Source organism: Anser anser (assembly GCF_964211835.1).
Source record: "Anser anser genome assembly, chromosome: 7".
NCBI classification, from domain to species: domain Eukaryota; kingdom Metazoa; phylum Chordata; class Aves; order Anseriformes; family Anatidae; genus Anser; species Anser anser.
The window spans coordinates 36,201,058-36,216,971 of NC_139727.1; the positions used below are offsets into that span (position 1 = coordinate 36,201,058).

At 38.0% G+C, this 15,914-nt stretch overlaps 1 protein-coding gene across 5 annotated transcripts in view; it reads left to right on the forward strand.

The window, feature by feature from the left end:
• The first annotated feature begins 609 nt into the window (after positions 1-609).
• The window catches only part of WDR11 (WD repeat domain 11), a 42,538-nt gene continuing 27,233 nt past the window's right edge, over positions 610-15,914 (forward strand). The window contains exons 1-8 of one of the 5 annotated variants that reach the window (XM_083844742.1): positions 610-629; positions 2,755-2,866; positions 5,770-5,923; positions 9,969-10,142; positions 11,473-11,656; positions 12,322-12,487; positions 13,255-13,369; positions 14,316-14,511. In XM_083844742.1, coding sequence (XP_083700868.1) covers positions 625-629; positions 2,755-2,866; positions 5,770-5,923; positions 9,969-10,142; positions 11,473-11,656; positions 12,322-12,487; positions 13,255-13,369; positions 14,316-14,511 — 1,106 coding nt within the window. In that variant the 5' untranslated portion in view covers positions 610-624. Of the gene's footprint in view, positions 630-698; positions 1,773-2,754; positions 2,867-5,769; positions 5,924-9,968; positions 10,143-11,472; positions 11,657-12,321; positions 12,488-13,254; positions 13,370-14,315; positions 14,512-15,914 lie in introns of those variants that run through there. The other 4 variants (XM_083844741.1, XM_083844740.1, XM_083844739.1 and 1 more) reach the window with 4 other exon arrangements.

Below are 15,914 nucleotides of genomic sequence, written 5' to 3' on the forward strand. Positions count from 1 at the left end.
ACGCTATAGGCTTGGGGCAGAGTGGCTAGAAGACTGTGAAGAGGCAAGAGACCTGGGAGTGTTGATCGATGCTCGGCTGAACATGAGCCGGCAATGTGCCCAGGTGGCCAAGAAAGCCAATGGCATCCTGGCCTGTATTAGAAAAAGTGTAGCTAGCAGGGCCATGGAGATGATCATCCCCCTGTAATCAGCTTTGGTGAGGCCTCACCTTGAGCTCTGTGTTCAGTTTTGGGCCCCTCACTACAAGAAGGACATCGAGGCCCTGGAGTGTGTCCAGAGAAGGGCAACAAAACTGGTGAGGGGCCTGGAACACAAGTCTTATGAGGAGCAGCTGAGGGAGCTGGGATTATTTAGTCTGGAGAAGAGGAGGCTCAGGGGAGACCTCATTGCGCTCTACAACTTCCCTTCAGGAGGTTGTGATAAGGAGAGGGTCGGCTTCTTCTCTCAGATAACTAATGATAGGACTCAAGGAAATGGTCACTAGCTGCACCTGGGGAGATTTAGATTACATACCAGGAAAAACCTTTTCTCTCAAAGAGTGGTCAGGTGCTGGAACGGCCTGCCCAGGGAGGTGGTGGAGTCACCATCCCTCGCGGTGTTCAAGAAGCACCTGGTCAATGTGCTATGAGGTATAATTTAGTAGCTTAGTGGGTAGTATTGGTGATAAGAGAACGGTTGGACTAGATGATCTTGTAGGTCCTTTCCAACCTTCTGTTTCTATGATTCTATGATTCTGTAAGTTTAGAAACTTTGTATGTGTAAATGATGACCCAGGCCTGGAGAATGTGTTTGAAAAGATTGGGTGAGGAACTCACGGTATGCACATGACTACTCTTTCTGAGTAGTCAGGCATCGGAACGGGTTGCCCAGGGAGGTGGTGCCATCACCGCCGTGGGTGTGTTTAATGAAAGGCTGGACCTGGTGCTTAGGGACATGGTTTAGTGGGTGACATTGGTGGTAGGGTGATGGTTGAACCAGATGATCTTGGAGGCCTTTTCCAACCTTGATGACTGATTGGTTCAACGTTTAGTATGCATGCCCGAGTTGACTATCGACCCATCCACAAACATTGGAAGAACCTGGTGCCTGAAAGACCACCAGTAGAAATAAATGCGCATACATACTTTAATGAGTTCCAGGAAATAGTAAGATGTATATTTTGATTGTATAGAACCCCTGTAGCTAGACAATTTGGCACACACACTAGGTGGAGTGATCCCCTGTGTGTCTGACACATTATTAAAGAATGCCTTCCTTCTAAAACTCCAAAACTCAAAAACTCTAAAACTTCCTTCTAAAAACTCCAAATTGAGTCTTAAAGAGTGTCTTTGACCGACTTTTACGGTATTGGTATGACTGAAAGTCTGAGAGGCCAACCCCATTCCCACGCACTGCCGAGGGCTCCCCAGGAGGGCCTCTGCGGCTGCCTGTGAGGAACGAGGAAGATTTTACCCCGAGCAAAGGCTCCTGCTCGGGGCCGGGGCCAGGGCCAGGTTCGGGATTTCTGAGAAAACTTCAGAACCGCTTCCTGCCCACCGGCAGCCCCGGAACGGCCATTCGGCAGCCGCAGGGCGGCGGCGGAGCCGGGCGTGACGGACCGGCGGCGGCTGCGGCGCTTCCTGCGAGCGGGGCCGCGCCGTGCCGTGCCGGGCAGGGCCGCGGCGCTGTGGGGCTCCGCGGGTCGCCATGCAGCCCTTCACCGTGAACATCAAGCTGGCGGCAAGGACCCTGACGGGAGCCCTCAGCGCGCCGAACAGGGGGGCGGCGGACTGGTACGGGGCGCCGGGACACGGTGGGGGGGGGGGGGGGTGGGACGAGGGGTGGCTGCCAGCTCCCCTCCTCTTCCATCCCGAATTGCGCGAGGAGAGGAGGTGCAGCCCTCCGGGTGTCGGGGAGAGCAATGCCACGGCCCCGCGAGGGAGGGTGGGTGTGTGCCAGGGCCTCCCGGCTATGCCCTTTTGTGGGCGGAGCTCTTGGTGCTGCAACAGCCCGTGGAGAGCTGGTGGCTCTTGCTGCTGCTGTTTCTGGGGTTGTTTGAGGCTTGAGGTCCGAAGTCCATGCATGCCTCGGTGTTTGTTTGCATGGCTCTGAGCAAGAAGTTCGCCCAGCTGTGCTAGGAAGCAGTAAGCGAGCGCTGCTGAATCCTATGGAAACAGCTTCAAATGAATTGGCCTGAACCCAGTCGTTTTGGAAAAGTGTGACCTGTACATTTGGCAGCTTGCAAAGCAGTGAACACTGAAGTTCTTGGAAGTTTTTAGAAACTTCATCTCCTTTGACTGTTCTCGCTTGCTCACTGTTCTCATTATATCCGTGTAAATATCATTAGAGGCCACATTAATCGTTCCTCAAGTCAGACCGCATCAAAGACTAACTATTCTTGTAGTTCTTCACATGCTTCCTCATCCCCATGCAATTATATAAAAGCAAATATGCTCCTTACATATAACATTTGGGAATGCTGTGCATGTATTCCAGTATGACGTTTTGAATTTACAGAAGAGGATTTTTATAGATGGGCACAAATGTGTGCTTTATGGTTTCATAGGGACTCATCAGCATACAGTTCAGCAGACAGTGCTGCAATCGCATTTTATAATGCTGTTGAGTTTTATGTTAAGTAGTTTTTAGTGTTTGATATTTGTGTCTGGTAGTGTACACTCAACTTACCAAAAAAAAAATAAAAAAATCTTGCTCTTGATGTGAACTGCTTTTTGTTCTTTTTTGCTTGTTTGATGACGGTGTGTGCTTTTCTAGGGGCTGGCAAGGTTTGATTGCGTATGGATGCCATTCGCTTGTGCTGGTAGTTGATGCCAATACTGCCCAGACTTTACAGGTTTTGGAAAGACACAAAGCAAATGTTGTCAAGGTGAGATACATTTTAAGGTGCATTACTTGATTCTGGTGTATATCTTATTTTTCGAAATGATTTTCAATACTCATATTGCACTCAATTTTTGCATAAAATCTGTTGTAAAGTACCCATATTTAACATGATTCCTTTTATGGTGAAATCAAACCATGCATCCTAAAATTTGGGCTGAGATCAATGTTATACTTTTAGATATATAAAAATATATTTGAACCTTAGGAAGGAGAGGTTATTTTTCCGTTACTACAGACCAAAGGTGTGTAGTTGGCAGCAACCACAGAACACTCAGCATTTGGTAGATCAATACCTTCCATGCCTTCTGGCATTGTGTTTGGGCAAGCGTACCCTTAACCTAGCTTGTCTTCAGGCTAACCTTTAAAATGAACAAGACATCAACTTCAATGTGTGCAATTGTGTAAAATATATATGTGTATATATATATATATATAAAAATAAGTGAAATAAGTGGTATGGAGGCAGCAGCTATAATGATTATTATGTTTTAAAATCTCCACTTAGCTTAGATAACACGTTGTAGCAAAATATTTTTTGATCCAGGTAGTGCTAGCATTTTCATGTACTTTAGATACATTTGCTAGTTTTGGGCAGTAACGATATTTCAATAAGAAACCAAGTATTGAAGTCCAAATAGTTTCTATATAACTTATAACATAATTTTTCAAATCCACTATCTGGTGGTTTATTAGCAGAAATAGACTGTAAGAAAATGACTTACTTGTGAGGAGAAAGAATGGAAAGAAATTCTGCTCTACTTTAAGAAGTAGAAATTATTATGAGGTCATAATCATTGTAGATACCTTTATGTACGTTTCTGAAAAACTTTCTTTGAATCCTAAATGCCTCTATTTTTTTTGTTGTTGTTAAGAATTTATAAATGCTAAAAGCATGTGTAGGCTGGAGGGGAAGTGCAAAAGATCTGTTGTGTCTGTTTGGCTGTTGAACTCTTCGCAGTAGAGATTCATGCCAGCAAACATAGTCTACAGGGGACCTTCTCCACAGAAACTTGTGCTTGAGTTTTGAAAAATTTCAAAACATGCCACTTTCTGTAACAAAAAAAAAAAAAGAAAAGAAATAAGCAGTTGTTTCATTTTCTGCAGTTTGTTTCGCTAATGTTCTTTAAAGACTACCTGGCATTTGTCTGTTACAACTGTGTCTGGAATAGGTAATGGTTTCGCTGAAAAATGTTCTGCGTTAGCTGTCAGTGTGGTAGTCCTGGCTTTTTGGGAGGCTGATAAATTTGTATGGAGTGGATTATACCTGACTGTTTTTGTACCTCTACAATGAGTATGTGAAAGAGTGTTTTTACAAAAGAATATGTAAGTACGTGATTTAAATTTTTTGGTCTGTCACACAAAAAAAGAGAGTAATGAAATCTACATTTGTGTCTGTTTTGCTGAATTAGTAAACAGGGCTAATAAGGCTGTAAATTAGGTGAGATAATTTCTGAAAAATAATTTTTAAAAATTTGCCTTAGGTCCCTGTTTCTGACCAATGCTGCTACATTTTGAAGTCAGGGTAGAGAAGCAAAATGTTTTCTTTTAGCAGAGGATCGGGTCATGCGTGGGGACGTTGTTGGAGCAGAGTGACTGCAATGCGAAAAGAGGGCTCGTGGTGCTAGAGAGAACAGTAGGAGCTCTGTTTAAGACTGCTGGTGTAAAGGCCTCCTTCTCATTGTTCATAACTTGGTGACAGATCCTCCCTTGGGAACTGATGTTTTCCAAAATTGGCATTTGCTTCAGAGAAACATATATTTAACTGAGGAAGAAATAGCTATGTAGATTTCAACAGCTGTGTAATTTTAATACTACATAGCTGTATGCAGGCGCTCTCAAGGATAATTTTATTTTGAGCAGCAGGGAAGCAGGAGTTACAAAACTGCAATCTGCAGGTAGAGGAGACTCTCCCAAGAATTATTCTGTTATTCCAGTAGAAACATGCTTTGGGTTGTTAGCCAGAACTCTTTGAAAATTGCTTACTGTGCATGTGTAAAGGTTGTTTAATCTATTCAGCCAAGCTTTTGAGATGTGTACTGGTAAAACCTCTGACAGGGATAGCACAAAGGTGGCTACAGTGCCCTGAATGCAGTTATAAATCTAACTCATGTTGTAAAGTTAGTGGCACCTAATGATAATTGTATTATTTTTTTTAGTGTCATGATTTCAATATATGTGCAAAGAGTTGTGTTTGACCTAACACTTTCTCTGTCAGGTACTGTGACGGCATACAGCTAGCTAGCTGCAACATCATTTTAGTAGTAGATAAATTCTCATTACCTTAGTATTAAGGTTTATTATTCTGTTAGTGTCTTCATTCTCCCTCAGGGGTAGAATTTGGCCTTTAAAGCGGGTAGCAAAACAATTCTGTATTGAATATGCAGGGAAGGAGCCAGTGTTACCTGTTACAGTCTCTGGAGACTTGTAGATGGAATGTTTCAAATTTCAGGCTACATCATTTACATATGTATTGCCATCTTCTTGCAAGTCAGTGCAGTTGGCAATCCGAAACCAGAAAGTGGTATATGAAAATGAGTTTTGGTGACATCCTGAATAGGATAAAGAAGATAGCAGATGCAGTTTCTTCTAAATATTTGGGTAGACTTCTAATATTTGTAGTCTGTATTTATGGATTGTTGTAGTTTGTCTTCAGGAACAAGGTATACTGATTTATGTAAATTTGAAAATACCATCCATGCAGACATGCATCACAGTTGTAACATATCTTAAATCTGCACGACTGATGTATGTTTACACAGATGTTATTAACTGTTGTTATCCTTTTTGGTGAGTTAATTATTTGTTTATCCATCTGAAAAATATTTTGTATGATGTCTTTATTATATATGTTTCCGTCTCTTGACTACTTTTCATCTGTATCCTCAGGTTAAATGGGCTAAAGAAAATTACCATCACAATATTGGCTCTCCATATTCTTTACGTTTAGCTTCTGCTGATGCTACTGGAAAAATAATTGTATGGGATGTGGCAACAGGAACAGCTCGTTGTGAAATACAAGAACATGCAAAACCTATTCAAGGTAATGATAGTGTGTGACGTTTGAATGGAAGTTCCTTTATGAAGCATCGTGTACAAGTCAGTCACCTAGGGCTATGAACTACGCTCAGTTCTGACAAAGAATTTTACAGTCAGTATTACAAGCCTGTATGTTTGTCTGCTCACTTTCTTTGTAAATGTAAGAACGTTTGTTCTTTGTAAATGTCTCCCTGAGAAATGCTGTGAGATTTAATCCATACGGCAACATTTTTTAAGATCTGACGAGAAGTTATATTCTATTTTTATTAATATTATTGACTGGAGTAATGATGTTTATGGTGTCAAGTATATTTTCCTATTTTTGAGTTGGGGATGTAAGACAGCTTGCATTGTACCTGAATATTAGTGGCATCTGTTGTACTGTAGTACTTTGTTGTAAGTAAAAGTTTCAATTGTACAAATCCGCTTCGACAATTATGTTCATTACTGCTGATTAAGTATATGAGTATGACAACATAAATCAGAAAGCTTTCTTTTTTGTGCATCTGTACAGTTTTCTGATTTGTAGGATCAGGGCGGCTTTTACATGCAGAGATAGCAATTTTATGTGAAAAGTGAAATGGAGAAAGAACAACATATTGTGCGAATTTTAGAGTAGATGACAGTTTTAAACAAGCTCGGTTTCATGCATAGTTCGAGTTAGTTGTATGAAGTTTTGACGCTGAGTATGACAGATCTGAATTAGCTTTCAACTGCAGTCAAGTAGTCCCAGTAAATGGGAAGGATTAATGCAATTGAACAGTCAAGAGTAAGGAAGTTTCGAGAGAGTATAAATAACTGGGTTTTGCATTCATTTGAGAAGATGATTCAGTGGTGATACTTGCTGCTTTTGATTCCGTTTTGCGGATGGTAGCCCAGTGATGCTGGGAGAGTCTGAAAAATATGCAGTAAATTCTGTGAACAAATATGTGCAGCTGGATGTTTGAAAATTCTTTGTCTTGTTTCCATGAAAAAAGATGACGAACTCATTCAGGGATTCTCAGCGTATTTGTGCCCAGGGTGTACGTATTTTTTAAATGCATACATTTTACAAATCTTTGCAGGAAGTAAACAAAATAAATGAATCGAAACCAAAAAGAAACCAGAAGAAAAGGAGAAGAAACTATATATATATATATTTCATGTTGTAAGCTATAGAAGATCTATGCTTGCCTGTGCTACATGTAGAAATACCTAGAAGCCTGGTATTGAGATCAGTGCTGTCTTAGTTGGGCTGATGAAGGATAGAGAACGGAAAATGTAGCCACTGGCCAGGTATAACACAATTAAGAAGATACAGAAAAGTAATTGTCTTTTTTTCTTGGTCTTTTTGTGTTTGTTTATTAGTAAGGTGCCATCCGTCAGATGCTCCCTTTCATTAGTTAACGTCTTGCGCTTCACCAGGGAAGAAGTTGAAGTAGTGGTTAAAACTCACAGCAGGGTTATATCACAGCAAATATCTAGGTTTAATTCCTGCTTGCATCACACATCCATTATCGTCTTTACTGCTGCTTTAATGAGTGCAGCTGTAGTTGAGGGTAGTACTGTATTAGAACTGTTTGGTTCTAATTACTTGGGGTAGGCACTTTTCTGGGTACAAGAATCACTCGTAACAGAGCTGTCCAAGAGCTGGTTTGAGTACTGGAACGCAGTTAGAAAGCCATGCTGCTGTGGCTGGACTGCTCTCGTTACCTGAGCTGGTGATGTGAGGGGACTGCTTCCAGCACCAGGTGAGCTCTTTGGGTTAGCTGGAAGGGATAACTCTGCAAGTACAGCAGCATCTGTGTGCTCTGCTGCATGTTCTAGATTTCTGTTTATTGCCACTGCTGCCCCCACTAGCAATATATTTCCATGTTATTTCTGTAGAAAAATTTAGAACGCTTTGTTTCTAAAGAGACTACCACAATGAATTTCTAAATATAATTTATTTAAAAACTTGTGATGATGCTTGTGTTACACATGTTTTTTGTCTTGATTTCTATTATTGGAAAACCCACTTACTTTGTTTTTTGTTGTACTTCTGTTTCTGCAAAGCCCGTGAGAGTACATACAGTACTGCAGTGCCCTGTGAGTCTGGTAGTGAGACGCTGAATGCTTATTCTTTCCACTGCAGTTAATTTTTTTCTGTTTATTTCTTCTTTTTTTGCGTTATAACTTGCATTTTATTTATCAATGACACCAATTCACTGAATGTTTGGTGTGGTTTTGACCATGCCATTTGAAGATTTTTCCAGGTTTGCAGGCCCAATGAAGGCTTTTCAATCTGCTGTTCTATTGGGTGAAAAATAAGGTAATACGCAACAGAATTAAAGTTCTGTTCTTTCATCAGTCCCTGGTTTAATTTAGCAATAGCTTCTAACAAAAGCAGTTTCTTTGGCTTCCATCTGTTTCTGAAGTCTCTGGCTATTTTTTTTACAGGCGTGTAGAAAATGGTACAAATAGAGATCAAGCACCAAGGTGATCTGGTGCTCTCTGTGTTATCTGCAAGAACGTGGCAGGATAACAGCTGGAGCTTCACTGTTTCAATAAAAAGAAAATCAGTGCTTCAGTGTTAGGCACTTGTCTTTATTTGATCCAGACTCTACATTCACCTGGGAAGCACTTAACCATTTGTTTACTTGTAGTTTAACTGATTAGGACACAAATGGATTTATTTTTATTTTTATTTTTAAATTTTCCTTCTGAGACCCTGAGACCCATTGAAAAACACTTATCGGCTCTCAAAAAAAAAAAAAAAGGTGAATTGTTAAAACAGAAGAATGACTTAGGAAGGATTATTTTTTTCCAACATATTAATATATATGAGTATGCTGTAGAGACACCGTGACTTGTTGAGGCTATGCAGTAGTAGGAGCTGGACTTGGGGGGACACTTCATTGCCTGTCTGGTCTGTGTAGCATGTACATAGCTCTAACACAGTTCCTTTCAAGTAACAGAGGTAGCTCTGTGTTCTTGTTGACTCAGTGGTAGAGTTTACTTTTCATCTTATTCCAAGTTTGATTTCTTTTTTTGTAGAGATTTATAAATTTACCAAAAATGAAGACTCGTGCATGGCCTTCATTTTAGTTTAACAGACATTTCTGCCTTTCTCTCACCTCCCCTTCCTGCCTTATTTTTGTTTGACTAGAACAAATTTACCAAGGTGATCAAGCAATGGGAATTTACTCCAAGTAAATCTTCATGGGAACTTTAAAAGAAAAAAGGTTGGGGCAAACAGATGTATGGAAGTATTCAGAGAACACTTGAGCACCCTCCTCTGTGGATCTATTGGTCACATCCCCTTCTCTTCTTATTAAGTGTATATAGACTATTAACAAAGCAGGTGTAAAAGTGCTAAGGTAAAGCACTACTTTTAGGGCTGGGGTAACAGACCCAACCCATCTCCAAATGCAAAAGGCCTTAATTGTTCCAGTACAGCTTTACCAGTATAGTCACCTCTGGTTCTTCCAGCTGATCTAAGATAGAAAACATCGGCTTTTATGCTCATTTATCTTGAATGTATAAATGATGCTGAGTTGTGGTGATTAGCAACCATGCCTTTTCAGACTGACCATAGTGTTTAAGGACATATTTATATTCTTGATTGTGTATTACAGTCAGTTTCATTTTACTCCTGAACTGAAGCCTCTTGCTAAAAAGTATTTGAAGTAGAGAAAACATTCATTTCCAGGTCACATACGGAAACTACCCCTCTGTTAAGTAGGGATGGTGTATGATTCTTTTCATTATGACTGATGTGGTTCTGTACAATACAGCATGTTTTTTTCAGGTAGGAATTTGCTGGCTGAAAACAACTGACATCCTTCAGATAGGATGTGGGCACTGAGCGTGTGTGTGGACATGTATAACCCAGTGCATTGTTGCTTGTTAAAAATATAAATTGAGACCATAAAATGAATTTATTTTTTAGAATTGTGAAATAGAAGTACCTGGTTACTAACAAGTTGCTTATCATTTCTTTAAAGACGAAGTGTTACAGAATAGTTTCAGAATAGAACTATTTGTGAAAATTTATTTCAATGTTTACTTTTTCTTCTTTCTTTTGACAGACATTCAGTGGTTGTGGAATCAAGACGCTTCTAGAGATTTACTGCTTGCAGTTCATCCACCTAACTATATTGTACTGTGGAATGCAGACACAGGCACCAAACTTTGGAAGAAAAGTTATGCAGAAAATATCCTGTCATTTTCATTTGACCCCTTTGATCCATCACACCTAGCTTGTAAGTTTTTATGTATAAAATAGTAAGAAAGGACAGTTTTAGTTTGCCATTGGTTAGTTGGAACTAGGAAAAAGAAAAATTCTATATGATAGTATCAAGAATCACAGATAGTTGTGTTGTAGTACCATTAGTTTAAGTTGGAGAGGAGCTATAATGGAAGGAAAAAAGGCGTGCTCTAAGAAATACGGCCAGGGAGTTTGCAGGTGTGACCTGAATATGTGTGACCAGGAAAAACATTAGACTTAAATCTTAAACTAGAGGTTGTGACATTAAAGTAATCGATTAGTGAGATTTATGTTGTTAATGCCAGGAAGAAGAAGTTTCAAAACAAAGATGGGAGTCTTCAGCCAATATAGAATTTGTCTGAAAAATGATGTCATTGGGATGGGGAGGGGAAAAGTGCCCATGAATAGAGAATACAACTTAAAGATCTGAAAAGATACGTTTGTGACTTCAAAAAGAAGATGGAAAACATGGAGACGGGAGCTGGGAGAAGCTGGATACAGAGAACCCTGTTAAAGTGACATAAAAAGCTATAAAATAATTGGATGCTGAGAGTGAATCCAATGAGATGAGAATGGACCCAGATAAATGGCATCTTCAACAGAAAGGTTTTTGTTGAAGGATGAACGTGAGCATCAATTTTTGAAAATTCAAATGTTCCTTAACGTTTGTTAAGTGTAACGCACACATTCACATTTTAGCAGAAAAAAACTAAGATAAATAAGTGTCACTGTTTTTTCACTTATTGCAGAAGACAAGCTGCAGTTTTCAGTCTTTGTAGGTTTTATTATTGTTATTATTTGCCATACCGTTCAACCTAGAAAAAGAGCTTTTTGGTATAAACGTGTAGTAAAATCTTAGCTACATCTTTACAGCTCAGCTGAGTCTTTATGCCGCCACATAAACAATGTGCTAACAATTCTTTGAGCAATGCACTTCATGAGAACAAAAAATGGTTATATAGCCAATGTGGGCAGCTCTGCTATTTACATTATGAAGCTTCCTGAAAAACAGTTTATGACAGAATAACTGTACTGAACAAATACAAAGGGACAACCCAGAGGTTTCTACTGATAACCTCCATTTTTTTTATTTTTATTTTTTAGTACAGACTTAATTTTGAAATAATTGCGTGGATTTTCAGTAATAGTAGTTGACCATCTTCTGCTCTTTCAGTAGAAGGTGCTTGTAGGATAGAATTATGAATTTTCCATCTTAATGTATTAGTAATGCTATTATGATTTCTCCTCACCAAAATTTCAGTAAAATAAAACACCTCAACAGAATTGCAGATTTTATTTTGTAAAATCTGTTTTTCTTGGTACAGTGCTCACAAGTGAAGGAATAGTGTTCATCTCCGACTTCTCTCCTTCGAAAGCTCCTGCCAGCTCAGGGAAGAAGGTTTACATTTCTAGTCCCCATTCCAGTCCTTCTCACAAGTTGGCTGCTACTACAGGGGCCAAAAAGGCCCTTGATAAAGTGAAAATCTTAATCAGTAATGAAAAACCAAGGTAGGTTCCAAATATTTCTTCCCAGATAATGTTTTTTTATACCTATGTATTATATAGATATTAATAGATTATTATTAGATAAAAAATATTATCTTAAAATATTTTAAAAAAAACAATTTATTTAAGGAGTAGGCAGACTGAGAATAGCAATTTCTATTCTTTGTCTTCATGGCCCTGAAATTAAGGTGCATTTGAAAACATTGTAAAATGTGAGAAAAGTCTGTTTGGCTTCTAGTAATTGCATGCTTTAACCTTTGTTTCTTAGTTGATGTACCTTAGTTTGATTCAGTTGATGTACCCTTTCAAAAAACAGTTCCTCATTTTAGTTGTAGCTTGCTTTTTAAAACATAACTGTGCTCTGTGAGCCTATATTATATTGGCATGCAGTTATACATTCAGAAACATCTTTCTTGGGGGAGGGATGGGTAAAAGACGAAAATAGGATAATGTAATTCATTTTAATTGTGGAATGAGAAAGGATAGAATAAAATTTCTTCAGGTAGTTTCCCAATGATCAAAATGGGGAATGCTTGAAAGAAAAGCACCTCCAGGAGAATTTGCACTGTTAATTTTATTTTGAACTTCAAATATTTGTTGATACTGAACTTAATTAAAGTTGTTCTCCTTTTCTGGACCACTTACAATTTATTTTTGACATTTTGCAGTGCTGAATCTGTAACACTTAATGACTGCCTTCAGTTGTCATACTTGCCTTCCAAAAGAAACTACATGCTATTACTGTATCCCAGAGAAATTCTGATTCTTGACTTGGAAGTGAATCAGACAGTGGGTGTGATTGCCATTGAAAGAACAGGTGTGCCTTTCCTACAGGTAATGAAAATTTGATAGGCGTCTGTCATCGTAATGGTTTATTATGATCATTTACAAGTACATGACCCACGGATAGTTGTGTTTTGATGAATACTACAAGATGAAAAGAAGTTAACTCACCAGGAGAAATGTCTTCTGAACCAAGCACTGTTTAATTTAGTTTTCTGAAGTCTGCTGCAAACCCACTTCATTTCGTAGTCTTACAGAAGTTATCAGTGTGGAAATAGTGCTGTGGAGAAAGGACATTTCATTTTCTTTTGGTTAAGCTGTTTAAGTTAGGGACTCTTTGAGCTGATTCACTAGTTTAATTTCAGTTACCTGATAATAACGGTATTCTGGTTCATTAAAAAAAAAAAAAAAAAAAAGCTGTTTTGACAACCTCATTACATTCTTTGACTTCCATGGATGGTTGTGTCTTAGGTGGGATTTGAGTAATACGGTTTCCAAGATTATTAAAAGCCATGCTTTTTTCCACAATAAGCTATAGTATATTTTTACACTTTGATTAAGATTTGGAAAATAGTCCTTAATAATGAGTTAAAAAATATAACAATTTCTCAATCATAAAAACAGATGATATGCTGCTCTTGCCTTTTCTTTTTTTTTTCTTTCTTTTTCCTGTCACTGATTCTTGACTTTGCTTTAGTAGCTATAGAAATTCATTTAAGTGTTGTCTTAATGGTTGTCTTGAATACATCATGAATATTAAATTACAAGCATATTTAGCAAATAATAAAATTTTGATAATACGGTACCTGTTTCCCTAGGTTATTCCGTGTTTTCAGCGTGATGGGCTATTTTGCCTACATGAAAATGGTTGTATAACTTTAAGAGTTCGCAGACCTAACTGCAGTATAACTGGAACTCCTAATGAAGAGCCAGGTAAGTTTTGTACCAGTAATGGCCAGAAATTAACTTTGAGGCATTTTAGTTAATACTTTAGCACCAGTGTCAACCATCATGCCTTGTACAGGATGATTAATTGCAACTTTTCCAATATTTTTTCTCTTAATACATTAAATTTATACTGTGTTCTACCAAAAATTGTTTTTGATTCCCCCGATACCTAATGCAAAATAAGATATATCCTGAAAATCCTTTCATCACTAAGTATTACTTTATTTGGGAAGTGGTAACGGTTACATATACGGGGAAGTTTTAAATAGAAGATTATTTGTAGGTTTTACCTTTAAGAAAAAAAATACTTTGCAAAAAAACAGACATTTTGGGAGGTTATTTGGTCGGTTAGAAGAATTGATTTTAGAACTAAGATGTGGGCTTAAATTTACGTTAAATTCTAAATTATTAAGCCTTTGCTTCTTTTATGAAATATAACTAAGAATAAATTTTAATATAATGAAGGAGACAGGAAGAAAGAAGGTAAAACACAGTTATGTACAACTAAATCAGCGACATTTTTGGTTAATTTATATTTTATGGTTTTGTTAGTTTGTTAATTTTTTAGTGAGCTACAGCATTACTTGCTTCCAGTTTTACCAATAAACCAAATGAGATTTCAATTGTGGAGAACAGATGTGCTTTCTGCGCAGATGTGAAACAGTATAATTTTTTAGATTTTTGCAAGATTCAAGCAGAGTAAGCCACTTCTAAGACAAAGTTAAACTTTGAGGAAATTTTCAGGGTCATGTGTTTTCTACAGCATAATCAACAGTGTAAATTCTGATTATGTTTTGCTTATTGTTGTGCAGGAAGCATGTATATTTCAGCCAAAGAGCTCTGTCACTCTACAGTCTTACCTCTGCTGAAAGATCACATTGCATGTTTTCTGTTTTAATTGTTGGTCGTTTGTGGCACATTGATGTTACAGATCCGGACCCAGTTCAGGAACTGACTTACGATTTAAGAAGTCAATGTGATGCAATTAGGGTAACAAAAACAGTTCGGCCGTTCAGTATGGTGTGTTGCCCCGTGAATGAGAATTCGGCAGCTCTCATTGTCAGTGATGGCAGGGTAATGATCTGGGAATTAAAATCCAGTATTTCTGGCAGAAATCTGCGTAACAGGTAATGGGATTTATTTTTCTTTTCTGTTACATGTACAAATGGCACTTAATTATATTCTGAAAGTAATGGTATTGTGCTTCTGTGCATGATGTGCTATACATGTGTATGAATGAGGGGAAGAGGTGTTTGGAATAAGGAAACAAAAGATAAGAATGAATATCACATTATTTTAGGGGAACATTTTCTCATTTGACTTTCTGCAGACTATATAATTTTCCTCAGAAATGACACCCTCAGTTTCAATCACATGAAAGGACTATGAAATTAGTCTGGAAAGATTATTTTCTTAGCAGGAAGAAGGTTTTTACCTAGATTTGTGTGAATTTGACACAATGCAATATGAGTGCATAGTAGGTGTCTTTAATATGTCTGTGTAAACAATGAACGGTTTTATATGCCATGTCTTTACAGTTTTAAATTTTGAACACTCTCTAAAAATGCTGTATGGAGTAGCATATTTCTTTGAACATGGAGTGCATTGAAGTCATTCTTCTGCAGTAAAGTTTTAATATACTATTGGGTAATATAAATAACTTACCGTCATAAAAAAAAAAATACAAAAATCTTAATATATTTTTAAATGCCACAAATACCAGTTTTTCAACATAGATTGTTTTGTTGCTCAGTGTTTTAACATTTTTATTCTTGTTGTTCCCCCAAATACTGTTAGATGGATTCCTTGTGATGCATAGCCAATACAGCTGTTTAGGTTCTATATGTTGCTCAGTTTTACTTCTTGGATTCCTAGGCTCGTTTCTAAAACATTGATTTTTGTCATGATTATATAACGAGGAAAAATGTAATAATACTGTAAGAACCACTGAGCGTAGAAGAATCTGGGTATGGTTGGATTGTACCGAAAAGTAAACCATATTTCTAGTTGGCAGGGAGTCTTTAATGGGTTTTTAAGGAGTCTTCCTGTAGTAGCTCATGATTTTGGTGGGTTTGATAATCTTAATTAAAATTTGAAGTCAAAGTCTGTTAAACTGGAATTTTGAAGGAAAAGGCTTTGTACGTGCCTTAAACTGAATTTTTGTGTACAGCTGTCTGCAGTCAGTAGTCTTTGGTCTTTGCTTATCACGGGGGCCTGTCCTCAGCCCAGCTGGATATAATTCATCAAGGTTGCAGGGGCTGTTTGAATCCCTTTCAGCTATGGATTGTACTGGAACCCAGTCACACCTCTTGGGGAAAATAACTCAAAAAAAAAATGGTGCATAATAGATACCTCACAAAAATATTAGCGTAGGTAGTGTTTCTGTTGTAGCTTTGTATACAAAAAGGCAGTTGTTTCCTATGTTTAGGTGAAAGGCATTGCTTCAGCTCTAGGTATTGTTAACTGGAACCCATGTAAGAAATTTTTTCTGAGCAAAAGTTTGGTAATCTGTTCTTAAATGTCAAAATAT